At 44.0% G+C, this 14,515-nt stretch overlaps 1 protein-coding gene across 1 annotated transcript in view; it reads right to left on the reverse strand.

Moving 5' to 3' along the window:
• LOC308435368 (putative sperm motility kinase W) overlaps nt 1-12,681 on the reverse strand; it is a gene marked incomplete at both ends in the record, with an annotated part of 59,516 nt that extends 46,835 nt beyond the window's left edge. Inside the window, 2 exons of the mRNA XM_080942632.1 lie at nt 7,707-7,793; nt 12,569-12,681. Of these exons, the coding sequence (XP_080798758.1) occupies nt 7,707-7,793; nt 12,569-12,681 (200 nt within the window). The remainder of the gene's footprint in view (nt 1-7,706; nt 7,794-12,568) is intronic.
• Nucleotides 12,682-14,515: the final 1,834 nt, after the last annotated feature.

The following is a 14,515-nucleotide window of genomic DNA, read 5'->3' on the forward strand; positions in this document are numbered from 1 at the left end:
TGTCTCACTCTGTCACCAAAGGAGGACTCCTATCCCCTTTTGACCACACCCTCCTATCTCCCTATGAGAACTGAGGACCGCCTGTTCAATCTGCTTGATAGTGCATTTGTTGTTTTAAACTGCCACTACTTTGACCTTAGCTGTCTTGTTAGGACTTGGAGTGGCAGCAGGAATTGGAACAGGGGCAGCTGCCCTCATCCAACAACCTTACTATTATAATGAACTCAGAGCAGCTATGGACACGGACCTGGGAGCATTAGAACAGTCCATAACCAAACTAGAAGAGTCATTGACTTCATTATCAGAGGTAGTGCTACAGAACAGGAGGGGATTAGATCTGCTTTTTCTAAAGGAAGGAGGGCTCTGTGCTGCCCTAAAAGAAGAATGTTGCTTTTACATAGATCATTCTGGTGTCATAAGAGATTCTATGGCAAAGCTTAGAGAAAGACTAGAAAACATAAAAAAAAAAAGAGAGAAACATACCAAGGATGGTATGAAAATTGGTTTAACCAGTCACCCTGGTTCTCTAAGCTAGTCTCTGCTTTGGTCCTGCCTTTACTCATTTTAATGCTAATCCTAACCTTTGGACCATGCATCCTCAATAGACTGGTGGCTTTTATAAAAGAAAGGGTGACTGCTGGACAGGTAATGGTCCTAAGACAACAATACCAGATATTACAAGAAGCTGAGGGATCGCTCTAAGATTAGAGCTTTTTTACAAAAAGAAAAACAGGGGAATGAAGAGTAAAAGGTTGTCAAAAGACACTGATTCCTTGCCCTAGGGATTTCCTCTGCCGCTCCCAGGAAATCCCACCCAGGAAATCCCACTTTCTTGAGATTTGAGTTCCCAAAATACCACAGAAGGTCCGGATGACCTCTGTGGAATGTTCCAACGCCCTAGGTGTGCCTGGGGGTGTACTGATAAAAAATGAATTATTCTTCCCCTTATGAATTTCCTCATTCCCCCTGTCCTCCCCCTCCTTTGTGATTTTTGCCTTTATAAGACTGTTACAAGTTCAGGCCGGGGTCGAACTCCTCTACCCCTGCGTGGTGTATGAGTCTCGACCCCAGCATGCTGGCCTGAGATCTCACTCTTTCACTTTCAATAAACTTCCTCATGCGATTGCAGCAAGTCTGGTCTCGGTGCCTCACTGGGTGCACACCTCTCCAGAGATTTGAGTGAGGGTCTCCCTTCGGAGGTCTTTTAAGTACAGTGTGAGATTTTACCACACCATGTAAAGCACTGAAAAAGTTAAAGCACATGAATATCTGTCTTAATTAGGGTTTTACTGCTGTGAACAGACACCATGCCCAAGGCAAGTCTTATAAGGATGACATCTGATTGGGGCTGGCTAACAGGTTCAAAGGTTCAGTCCTTCATCATCAAGGCAGAAAGAAGCATGGCAACATCCAAGCAGACATGGTTTAGGAGGATCTAAGAGTTCTACATCTTCATCTGAAGTCTACTAGCAGAAGACTGACTTCCAGGCAGCTAGGATGAAGGTCTTATAGACCATAACGACAGTCAAACACCTAGTCCAACAGGGCCGCACCTTATAATAATGTCACTCCCTGGGACAAGTATATGCAAACCATCACAGATTCTTTCTGGAACTTTGAAAGAAGAAGACTTTGGATTATGGTGAATAGTGGATGTCTAAGCACACAAAACAAAGCAAAACAAAATCAAACAAATAAAAACCTGAAACCCTGGGTAAGGGATACCTGGGTAAGGTAACAGTCATATAAAGTCTTTAGAGTTCGTGTCTCAGATAAAGCCAGAAAGACTTGATCATGACTCTCTTTCCTATAGACCTTCTGTAGAGTACTGCCACTGTTGTATTACAGTCAAACTCACGTTCAATATGCCTGTTTTTTAACTGGTATCTAATCACTCTTCCTCTCATCTTTCTCTTCAGAAAGGTATTTTTCCACAGCAGAACGGACCTTTTCTCTCCCCTTCAGATGTGCCAACATCTTTCCTATCATTTACATAAATACTTTCCATTCCTCATGCTTCATCTTAAAGACCCATGGCCTACAGTTAAGTACTCAAGAGATGGCTCAGAGGCTAAGAGAACCGACTTCTCTTCTAGAGGACCTGGATTCAGTTCCCATCACCCACATGCTGGCACCCAATCATCTAGAACTATAGTTGCTGAGATCTAATACCTTCTTCTGGCCTCTGTAGATACCAGGCCAGCCTGTAATGCTCATGTGTACAAGCACAAAACACTCACATGCATAAAATGCAAATAGACAAGTGTTGGTACAGTACAGCAGCAATGGAGAAATGGATACATAGATCCAGAACAGAGCAGTGAGCTCAGGGATAAAGCTGAGCACATACAGGAAAATCACTGTGGAGATGGCTGACTATAGGCATAAAAATGACACTGGAGCCTTGTCTTACACAATATAAAAAACTGGATAAATCAGTATAAGACTGAAAATGAAAACAAGTAGAAAGACAGAAAGGGAAGGTAATCCATTTTGCATCGGTGATGAGATCTGGAATATGTCTCCCAAATCCAGGCGACATATAAGTCAAATCAAACAAAGTTTACACCAGATTGAAAGAAGCAGTAGCATGAGAGACAGCTTATGGGTTGTTAGAATAATTTACAAATATCTGTCTGATAAAAGGCTATCATCCACAAACATAAGAGAACTTAATTCAACAGAAAACAAATATATATCCTAAAAATATATAAAGTGCCTGAATAGATATTTCTCAAAATAATGCATACCAAAGATATATGAAGATAATGGTCATCACAAAGAGACACAAATGGATGCAATAAAACGCCTCACACAGGATGGAATAATGAATATAAGCAAAATGAAAACATGGCCCAGTGGGTAAAGGTGCTTGCTACTTAGTTTGATGACTTGAGTTTGATCCCTGGGAACCACACAGCAGAAGGAGAGAATTGATTTCTGCAAGGTGTTCTCTGACCTCAACAAGCACATTATGAAGTGCACAGAGGTAAATGTAATTTAAAATGAGAAATGTAGAGCCATCAAGCGCATGGAGAATAGAGTCAATGGGAGTATAAATAAAATATATAAATATAAATTAATATAGTTGTTACACAGAACAGTATGGAATTCTTTGGAAAAAGGGAAATGGAATTACCATTTGGTCCAGCAGTCTCACTTCTGTGCACACATCCAAAGAAATTGAAATCATCATGACAATGAGCTAGAGAGAGTGGCTCTCCCATGATCATTTCGGCATGATTCACAATACCCAAGGTGTTAAATCAATCTGCCTTCATTGTCAGATCCTGTGGGACTGGTGATGATGAAATTGTATTAGACAATTGAAAAGACGAAAATCCTGTTCCTTGTAATATGTATAAAACTGGAGAATGCTATGTTAGGGCAGATAAGCAGGGTACAGAAGGACACATGACCTCAGTTGGGGCATCTAAGAGTAGAAAGCACGGAAGTGTAACATCCAATTCTGGCTACTAGAAGTACAGAGAAGGTGTGGAGCGAAAGCGGGTGACAGTGATCAAAGTTGCAACTGAGAAGAATGAGCTTCAGTTGTCCACTGTAAGGACCTCAGGTGTTAAATATTAAACAATAACATATCTCCTATTATCAAATTGCCGAAGAGGATCTTAAATGTTTGTACCATGAAGAAAATGCTAACTACAGAGCACAGTTTTATTTACATAATTGAATCATCCCACAGTGTAATCATATGTTTAAAAATCTCACATCACCTTCCAGGTAAAAATCCAGTTATGGAAAAGGTCACATCCTCAGGAAGAACTTTCCAGATGTCCTATTTAAAGACACAATGCTCTCAGAAAAGCCACCTAGCCTTCTTTACCAGCACATACCTCAAGTCATAGCTACCGGTTCATCTGTTACCAACTCTCACTTGCCAGACCTAAGTCTTACTGGGGCCCATAGTAGTAGGGATTGCATGAACACCCCTGATCATTGTTGGGGATGACCAGAAGTTTATTAGGAGGCATGCCTCTAGAAACACAGGTTCAAGGTCACCCTGAGCTACTTAGTAAAGCTCTGTCTCAAAATAAAAAGTAAAAATGGCTTTCAAACAGACAGAAACATTTTTAGGAGGTAAGTCTAGTGATAATAGTTGAATTCTTACCAGTGTGATGTTGACCAGAGTTCCCAAAAAAGGAGATTGTTATATAAGCTGCATAATCTCTTCAGCTCAAATATCTCACAAACTTTTTCATCCAGAAATTGTACAAGAAGAGCACTTCAATTTCAGTAGTTACCAGTAGCTTGTTGGGATTAGGCCCCTTCGCAGATGCTGATCATGAACGTTAGACAAACATTTAAATCCAAATACATGATGTTGCTAGAAAGAAACACAAATCAGAGGAGAAGCCACCATGAGGGAGGGAAGTCACTTCACATCTACCCTGGTGAAACAGAAAGCTAGAGACGCCAGCACTAATGCAGAGGGCTTCTGTAGTAATGGTCTAATTTGTAACCAGTCAGCTTATAAACTGGGGCGAGGGTCATCAAGAGATGTTTCAGTTTCTCTCAAGAGGATCAGCCAAGGCTTTGCTCAGACCAGTTCCTCTTTTTCCTTCTTGCTGACAGTTGTTAATCAGGGTGGCGCTTGTCATAAGACACTATGGGGAGAAACAGCACAGTGAGGAACCAGACTCCAAACAACAGAAAGTAATTTTAAGCATCTGTATTCTTGTCAAGTGCAATACACCATCATCAATTTGGATCATATTAAACCATGAAGTTGGCCTCAGGGCTACACAGGTGGCTTTGCCAATGAAGTTCTTGCTGTATGAACATGAAGACTTGAGTTGGTGTCTCTGGCACCCAGGTAAAATCCCAGGCACAGCGGTGTGCACTAGTATATCAGGAAGGTGTGGGTTTACCAGAAAACGGTATGGGAGAATTTTCATAGGTGATAAGAACAACGAAACCCTACCTCACCTTGTCATTGAGCAAAATCAAAGATTGTAAAGATTTCCTTAATTTTACTCTAGGTAAATTTACAAGGATAAAATATAAACATAGAGCAGAAACATATATTTCAGTTCCATGACTTAAGTAGTCATTGTTCTGGATCTCAAATAGATACTAAGGTTTTAAAAATTATTCTTGGGTCGATAAGTTGGCTAAGGCTCAGCCACTTAAGGCATCTGACACCATGCCTGGAAACATGAGTTTAGTCTCCAGCCCCACAGAGTGGAACGAGGGGACTGGTGTGTGTGTGTGTGTGTGTGTGTGTGTCTGTGGGTGTGTGAGAGAGAGAATGTGTGTGTGAGTGTGTGTGTGAGTGTATGTGAGTGTGTGTGTGTTTGTGTGTGTGTGAGACTATGTGTGTGAGTGTATGTGCTTGAGTGTATGTGACTGTGAGTGTGTGAGTGTTTGTGTATGTGAGTGTTTGTGTGTGAGAGTGAGAATGTGTGTGTGAGTATGTGTGTGTATGTGAGTGGGTGTTTGAGTGTGTGTGTTAGTGTGTGTGTATGTGAAAGTGTGTGAGAGTGTGTATTATGATAACTGGAACACACTCTATCAATAAATAAATGCAATTTAAAAAGCACAAAATGTTTATTTTGCTTAGAAAATAAATTGTGTGTGTGTGTGTGTCTGTGTTTTAGTTAGCATGACAAAATGACACAGCCTGTTTCGCTTAAACTGCAGGAATTTATTTTGACTCGGTCTAGAATCTGGCAGCAGAGTATTGCATGGGGGTCTGGCTAAGCCCACCTCCTAGCTTGCAGATGGTCACCTTTTGCTTGTGTCCTTACAAGGTACAGAGAATGTCTGTCCTAAGAAGAGCTGTACTCCATCCCAGGGTTCCATCAATACCCACCCATCTCCAGCTACCTCCCATAGGCCTTGTCTCTAAATTTCTTCTCACTGGGGTCACATTACACCTGAACTTAAGAGGGGTGTCGGATTTCACAAACTTCAGCATTATACATTCAAGGAAATTTGGAAATTACAAATAAACAAATAAATAAGTGTTGCCAGAATGAATTCACTACTGTGATTTACTTATAATTCCTTTTGTGTAACTTGTATATGGCTGTACTTATGTCATACATATCATTTTATATTATGATTATTTTTCTTTATTCAGTGCTAGGGATCCAGATCAGAGCTTTCTGCATAATAGGCCCCTCTATTGCTAAGCTTTCTGCCCCAGTCATTTAAATTTTAATTTAGACATTTATCCACCTAATTTGGAGAGCATCTCTAGCCTTCTGCTGAGTTATTCAACCTGGCCTTGGGTACACAAGAGTCCCGTTAAACCTTCAACTGTTACAGTTTTCTGCCTTCAGTGGAGCTGGGGTTGTTAGCATGTGCCAGCAAGCCCAGTCTTGATTTACCTAATATTACAGCATGAGGCTTCGCTACTCAACATGCTTCATCTGAACTCTGTTTGAATGGACAAAAACAATTCTCCAGGTGACTGCATCATCCTGTGGCTGAATATTGGACTGTTTTAAATCTATTTAGACATGAAGTATTTACCTGTTGCTTGGATTATTATTTTTTTAGTATAGAATTCCTGAAAATGGAAGTTGTATGCTGTTAAAGCATATTGCCAAATTACTCTCTAAAAGTGCTCCAGTTTGCACAGCCACGAGCAATGGGCTGGAAGTGTGCTTTATGTATTTGCTTTTAAATGGGAGGTAGTTGGTTCCACTAATGTGCTTGCTGGCTTCTTTTCGACAGGTAAACAGAGTGCTGTGAAGCCCGCTTCTGACAGTGCAGAAGCCCTGGGATTCTCTGACCCCAACCCTCCAGCTCCCTTTACTGGCGACCTGCACTTCAAACCTCATCTGCTTGATTTTGTGTGGATGGAGGCTTCCCCTCCATCTCAATCATGAACTTCCTCAGGAGGCGACTGTCTGACAGCAGCTTTGTGGCCAACTTGCCAAATGGCTACATGCGGGACCTGCAAAGCCCAGAGAGCTCCAGTAGCTCCCCAGCATCCCAGGCCACAGAGAGGAGACACCCCCAGCCCCTCGCTGCCTCCTTCTCTTCTCCAGGATCCAGCCTGTTCAGCTTCTTCTCCAGTGCCATGATACAGACCCCACAGGCTCCTTCGGGGCTGATGGAATCACCAACTCCTGTCACACCCGTGGTTCAGAGACCCAGGATCTTGTTGGTCATCGATGATGCCCACACAGACTGGTAAGCAGCTTCAGGGATAGAATCTGAGTGGGGTTGTCTCCCCTCAGAGAGGAAAGAATAAGAAGCAAATGTTAAAAGGGGCTTATGTATTTTCTGAGGCTAGCTGGAAGCGGGAGGAGTTCATCAAAGACAAGCTGTGTGTCTTGTATTCTAGGGGCCTTATATTGGCAGAGACATCTGCAAATTCCAAGTCTGGCAGTTCTTGGAATAAACAGAGGTCCCAAGTCTGGAAATTTCCATGTGTATGTTATAAATGTCTTAAAGTTTTTGATACAGAAAGCACTTGCTCTCTGTGAGTGTTCTGGAGACAGCAGGGAAATCATACAACCTTTCTGAACAAGCAAAGTTCTTCAGCATGAAATACACCTCATAGTGTTACCCAAGTTACCCTCTGTGTGTGTGTGTGTGTGTGTGTGTGTGTGTGTGTGTGTGTGTGTGTGTGTGAGTGTGTATACCCCTGTGTATCCCAAGATACACCAGTCATCGGAAACTGCCCATTCTTACTCTTGAGAACAGATTACCCACAATTACCTCATACTTACCCATTGAGCTTGACCTCTGTTAGCCCATTGGGTGGTGTTGACCAGTTCTCTGGCCTCCTCCAGAAAGTAAGTTCTGAAAGCAGAGGCCTGCAACAGTAGTCATTCAGCAAGTGACCAAACACAGGGGACCAGGTCAAGTACAAGCTGCTAGGCCAGAGCAGGTGAGATGTCAAGTGTGTCTGCCTCTGGGGAATAAGTCTATACCCTAAGGTTGTGGTCCTGAGAGGTGACAAATACTATAAGTCTCAAAATAAATAGCTGAGTTAAGAACATTGGATGCAAATATGGAGACACTGAAGCGCTATGACCAGAGAGGAGCTGAACCTGTGCAAAACAGAGTTGTTCTGTGTTGGGAGGCAGACTCGTGTGTAAGTATCTCCAGAACTCCAAAAACTGGCACATGTCAGCACCTACTTTATCCCTGGGAATGTAGACAGGTTGGGGGGGGGCAAGCTTTGCTTTGAAGTCAAAGCTGCTCATTTATTTAAACTGCATTCCTAATGGTTGAAATGCTTGTTGGGATTGTGTAAACCCCACCCCTCAGTTACCTAGCAACAGCCAGGTATACCCCAACCCTCAATTACCTGGCAGTAGCCAGGTATGCTCTGCACCAGTGACCTGACACTATAAAACGGGCTGCTTGCCCCCTCCTCTGTCTCGTGCTCTTGCCTCTCTTGCCCCTCTTGCTCTCCCACCCCTTTCCCTCCTCTTCCCCTTTCCTTCCACCTCCTTTCTCCATGTGCTCATGGCCGCCTCTACTCTACTTCTCTACTCCTCTTCTCCTTCTCTCTCTGCCTCTACTACCCTCTTAACTCTTCTATGACTTGAATAAACTCTATTCTGTACTATACCCTCATGTGGCTGGTCTTTCAGGGGGAAGAGATTCCTAACATGGGCCCCTCAAAGGCATCCCCTTTTCTCCCAGGCCTCGATGCACCTCCATTGTCCATATGCCTTCCACTCTCTTCATCCTTTCCCTAACAATGTTAACATGTGTTCAGCTGATTTTGGTGGCAGGCCTTATCTTTTGGATGAGAAGTTATCTCTTTACTGTCCATTGCTTTATGCCATGAGTTTGAATTCAGTCTCAGTTACATAGTCACTATGAAAGTCATGGAGAAGCTACAAAGGGGCATTGACACCTGCACACACTGTGGCAGAGAACTGTGGACTTTTCTCTGTGTCACTGATGACAAGACACAATCATAATGACAGCAGCACCTTCCAGGCATTCTTTACTTAAGTCTTCATCCCCAGGACTGTGCAGAAAGGGCGGGGTTCGTACCATCGTTTCCGGATTCCTGTTGCCATTCCTTCTGCTTAGCCCCTGCTAAGCTGATCTTACAGCTCTGTGTCTGCCAACAGAGCCTGTAGTACCATGACAAGGCACAGTGAACAGGGCTGAGATCCAGCTAGTGGCCCCAGAGAAATAGCATCTACATTTTTTACTTTGGCCATCAAGCTTCTTAATCCATATAAGTATTTTAATTAAATCCGTATAAATCTTAGGTGCTGCTCCCTTGCAGGGGGTGGGATGGGGGAATTTTGACTTGAGTAGTCAGTCTCTCAATGTGTTGAAACATCTATCACTTGCTCACACTTTAATTGGGTTTTAAGAACAAGTGTTTCGTTTCTGGTATTCTTTCTGCCCATTGGTGGGGAAAAAGAAACTGAGGCTCATGGGTTTACCTGAGAGTTAGCTACATATTCACTGAATGTTTGTGACTGAGAGACTTCCTACCACAGGTTCATTGGCTTCTCCTTTGAACTCTGTTCTTAAATCTTTATGACCTCTCTAACCTCTCAGTTTCTCAGTGACATTCCCAGCTGTGTCCAAATTAATGTTCCCTGGCTGGTTGTGGTGGGGCACAGCTATAATCCTTGCATTTAGGAGGCTGAGTTTGAGAGGACTGTAAGTTCAAAGCCAGCCTTTGCTATATAGGGAGACTGTTTCCAGAAAAAACAGCTTGTAGACACCAGAAGATTCACAGTCCTACCTATCCAAGCCTCCAAATATGCCTGGCCACAACTACTGAACTTAGCTAGCAGGTGGCAGGCTAGCCCCTTGGTCCAGTGCATCCTGGCACAACCAGCTGTCCCCAGGTCCTGCTGCTTCCCTGCTCCTCCTCCTTTGTGAGAAGTTCTTGAGAGGAAGATGTGAAAAGAGAAGAAGGCTGCTCCCACAGCCTTTTCCTTCCCCCTTTGATATGATAATGAAGGGGTTTAGAGTGTCTGGGCTAAGAGTGACCCTACCTCCCAGCCCCAGGGACACACTGCTGTCTGCTTCCTGACCCTTCTCAGACTCAGCCCTGCAAACTACTGTCTTTCTTTATTGGTCCAGGGCCAATCTGTCCCACAAGGTTTTCTTGCAAACAGTGTGTTGGGAACACAGGTCTCTATACAGAGTCCAGCTGGCGGGCATTCAAACCTGTGGGTCCAACCAATTCCACCTGAGTACTGGCCAGACCTCTGGGAAAGGGACCTAATTTTTTCCCTTAATTTTCATCCCAACTAGTCCCTCAGTGGCTACACCCTCAGAGAATGACACACCCCCTCACAGCAACCAGTCTCCTCAGGAAAGGGTGGGATCTTGTGGGCAACACCTCTTCTCTCTGACACAGTGTGGACAGGTCTATGTTCTCATGGTTACAGTGACAATGTCATATCACTTCATGACAACCTTCCCTGCCCTGACACTCTTAAAACCTGTGTGCCTTGACATGAGGAATAATAAGATGTCCCATTTCCTGATTTATGCTTCTCAATCACTTATTCTCAGCTCTTGGACGAGACATTAATCTTTCTGTTAACCAACATCCTCTGAGGAGAGGGGGTAAAAACTGTGCCAGGCTGACAACAGCCCATGAGTGTAAACATAAATATTTGGAAGGCAGTTTGACAGCCAGTCCCTTGGGAGAAACAATACATCTCAAAGTGTTCAGCCATGAACTCCTGCAGCAAAGGTGGCCTGGGGTCTCAGTTCGCTCTCAGAAAATGCAAACACCACAAACCTGATCAAAATCAAAAGCATGTGGCTGAAGAAGGTGCAAGAGGAGAACATGCCAGCAGACACAACAGGCAAGCCTGTGAGTCAAAAGCCTTCGAGAAAAGAGAATTCAACTCAGACTGGGTAACACAGAGACAACTTCCAGGCCACCCTGGATGTTAACATCAGATTATTTCTAGTGTGTGGGGACTCATACCTGTAATCCCAGCACCCAGGAGGCAGGGGTAGGAAGCTCAGCCATGAGTTTGAATTCAGTCTCAGTTACATAGTGAGTTCCAGGCATAAAGCAATGGACAGTAAAGAGGTCACTTCTCATCTGAAAGATAAGGCCTGCCACCAAAATCACCTGAACACATGTTAACATTGTTAGGGAAAGGATGAAGAGAGTGGAAGGCATATGGCCCATGGAGGTGCGGCGAGGCCTGGGGGAAAAGGGGATGCCTCTGAATGGCCCATGTTAGGAATCTCTTCCCCCTGAGGGACCAGCCACATGAGGGTATAGCACAGAATAGAGTTTATTCAAGTCATAGAAGAGTTAATAGGGTAGTAGAGGCAGAGAGAGAGGGAGAAGAGGAGTAGAGAAGTAGAATAGTAGAGGCCAGCTAAGAGCACTTGGAGAGAGGAGGGGGAAGGGAAGGGGAAGAGGAGGGGTAAAGGTGGGAGAGCAAGAGAGGATAGAGAGCCAAGAGCAAGAGGGAGAGGAGGGGACAAGTAGCCCCTTTTATAGTGTCAGGTCATGGGGGCAGAGCATACCTGGCTACTGCCAGGTAAATGAGGGGTGGGGTTTACAAAATCCCAACAAACATTGGGACCATTAGGAATTCAGTTTGAATAAATGAGCAACTTTGACTTCAAAGCAAAGGCTTGTCTGCCCCCAACCTGTCTACTTTCCCAGGGATAAAGTAGGTGCTGACAGGTGCCAGTTTTTGGAGTTCTGGAGATACTTACACACGAGTCTGCCTCCCAACACAGAACAACTCTGTTTTGCACAGGTTCAGCTCCTCTCTGGTCATAGCGCTTCAGTGTCTCCATATTTGCATCCAATGTCCTTAACTCAGTTATTTCTATTGAGGCTTATAGTATTTGTCACCTCTCAGGATCACAACCTTGGGGTATAGACTTATTCCCCAGAGGCAAACACACTTGAGCATCTCACCTGCTCTGGCCTAGAAGATTGTACTTGACCTGGTCCCCTGTGATTGGTCACTTGCTGAATGACAACTGTTGCAAGTGGGCAGGCCTCTGCTTTCAGAACTTACTGTCTGGAGGAGGCCGGAGAACTAGTCAACCCCACCCAATGGGCTATCAGAGGTCAAGCTCAATGAAGAAGTGTGAGGTAATTATGGGTAATCTGTTCTCAAGAGTTAGGGTAAGAATGGGCAGTTTCCCATGACTGGTGTATCTTGGGATACCCAAGGGTACACACACACACACACACACACACACACACACAAAGAGAGAGGGGAGGTAACTTGGGAAACACTGTGAAATGTATTTCATGCTGAAGAACTTTGCTTGTTCAGAAAGGTTGTATGATTTCTCTGCTGTCTCCAGAACACTGACAGAGAGCAAGTGCTTTCTGTATCAAAAACTTTAAGACATTTATAACATATTCATGGAACTTTCCAGACTTGGTACCTCTGTTTATTCCAAGAACTGCCAGACTTGGAATTTGCAGATGTCTCTGCCAATATAAGGCCTCTAGAATACAAGACACACAGCTTGTCTTTGATGAACTCCTCCTGCTTCCAGCTAGCCTCAGAAAATACATAAGCCCCTTTTAACATTTGCTTCCTATTCTTTCCTCTCTGAGGGAAGACAACCCCACCCAGATTCTATCCCTGAAGCTGCTTACCAGTCTGTGTGGGCATCATCGATGACCAACAAGATCCTGGGTCTCTGAACCACGGGTGTGACAGGAGTTGGTGGTTCCATCAGCCCCGAAGGAGCCTGTGGGGTCTGTATCATGGCACTGGAGAAGGAGCTGAACAGGCTGGATCCTGGAGAAGAGAAGGAGGCAGCGAGGGTCAGGGGTGTCGCCTCTCTGTGGCCGGGGATGCTGGGGAGCTACTGGAGCTCTCTGGGCTTTGCAGGTCCCGCATGTAGCCATTGGGCAGGTTGGCCACAAAGCTGCTGTCGGACAGTCGCCTCCTGAGGAAGTTCATGGTTGCGATGGAGGGGAAGCCTCCTTTCACACAAAATCAAGCAGATGAGGTTTGAAGTGCAGGTCGCCAGCTAAAGAGAGCTGGAAAGTTGGGGTCAGAGAATCCCAGGGCTTCTGCACGGTCAGAAGCGGGCTTCACAGCACTCTGTTTACCCGTCGAAAAGAAGCCAGCAAGCACATTAGTGGAACCAACTACCTCCCATTTAAAAGCAAATACATAAAGCACACTTCCAGCCCATTGCTCGTGGCTGTGCAAACTGGAGCACTTTTAGAGAGTAATTTGGCAATATGCTTTAACAGCATACAACTTCCATTTTCAGGAATTCTATACTAAAAAAAAAAAAATCCAAGAAACAGGTAAATACTTCATGTCTAAATTTAACACAATCCAATATTCAGCCAGAGGATGACGCAGTCACCCGGAGAATTGTTGCTGTCCATTCAAACAGAGTTCAGATGAAGCATGTTGAGTAGTGAAGCCTCATGCTGTAATATTAGGTAAATCAAGACTGGGCTTGCTGGCACATGCTAAGAACCCCAGCTACACTGAATGCAGAAGGTCTAATGGACTCTAGTGTACCCAAGGCCAGCTTGAGTAACTCAGCAGAAGGCTAGAGATGCTCTCCAAATTAGGTGGATAAATAAATATCTAAATTAGACTTTAAATGACTGGGGCAGAAAGCTTAGCAATAGAGGGGCCTATTATGCAGAAAGCTCTGATCTGGATCCCTAGCACTGAATAAAGAAAAATAATCATAATATAAAATGATATGTATGACATAAGTACAGCCATATACAAGTAAAGCAAAAGGAATTATAAGTAAATCACAGCAGTGAATGCATTCTGGCAACACTTATTTATTTGTTTATTTGTAATTTCCAAATTTCCTTGAATGTATAATGCTGAAGTTTGTGAAATCCGGCACCCCTCTTAAGTTCAGGTGTAATGTGACCCCAGTGAAAAGAAATTTAGAGACAAGGCCTATGGGAGGTAGCTGGAGATGGGTGGGTATTGATGGAACCCTGGGATGGAGTACAGCTCTTCTTAAAACAGACATTCTCTGTACCTCGTAAGGACACAAGCAAAAGGTGACCTTCTGCAAGCTAGGAGGTGGGCTTAGCCAAACCCACATGCAATGCTCTGCTGCCAGCTTCTAGACTGAGTCAAAATAAATTCCTGCTGTTTAAGCGAAACAGGCTGTGTCATTTCGTTATGATAAATAAAACACACACACACACAATTTATTTCTAAGCAAAATAAACATTTTGTGCTTTTTAAATTGCATTTATTTATTGATAGAGTGTGTTCCAGTTATCATAATACACACACACTCACACACACACACACTCACACACACACACACACACACACACACATTCTCTCTGACACACACACACACTCTAATAAACACACACTCACACACACACACTCAGATACACACACACACACACACACACACACACACACTCAGACACACACACACACACACACACACACACACACACACACACACACACACACCTACACATGTACTAATTCCCTAGTTCCAGTCTGTGGGGCTGGAGACTGAACTCACATTTCCAGGCATGGTGTCAGATGCCTTCAGTGGCTGAGCCTTTGCTATCTTATCAACCCAA

The sequence above is a fragment of the Micromys minutus genome (genome assembly GCF_963924665.1).
Source record: "Micromys minutus genome assembly, contig: SUPER_22_unloc_1, whole genome shotgun sequence".
NCBI lineage: Eukaryota > Metazoa > Chordata > Mammalia > Rodentia > Muridae > Micromys > Micromys minutus.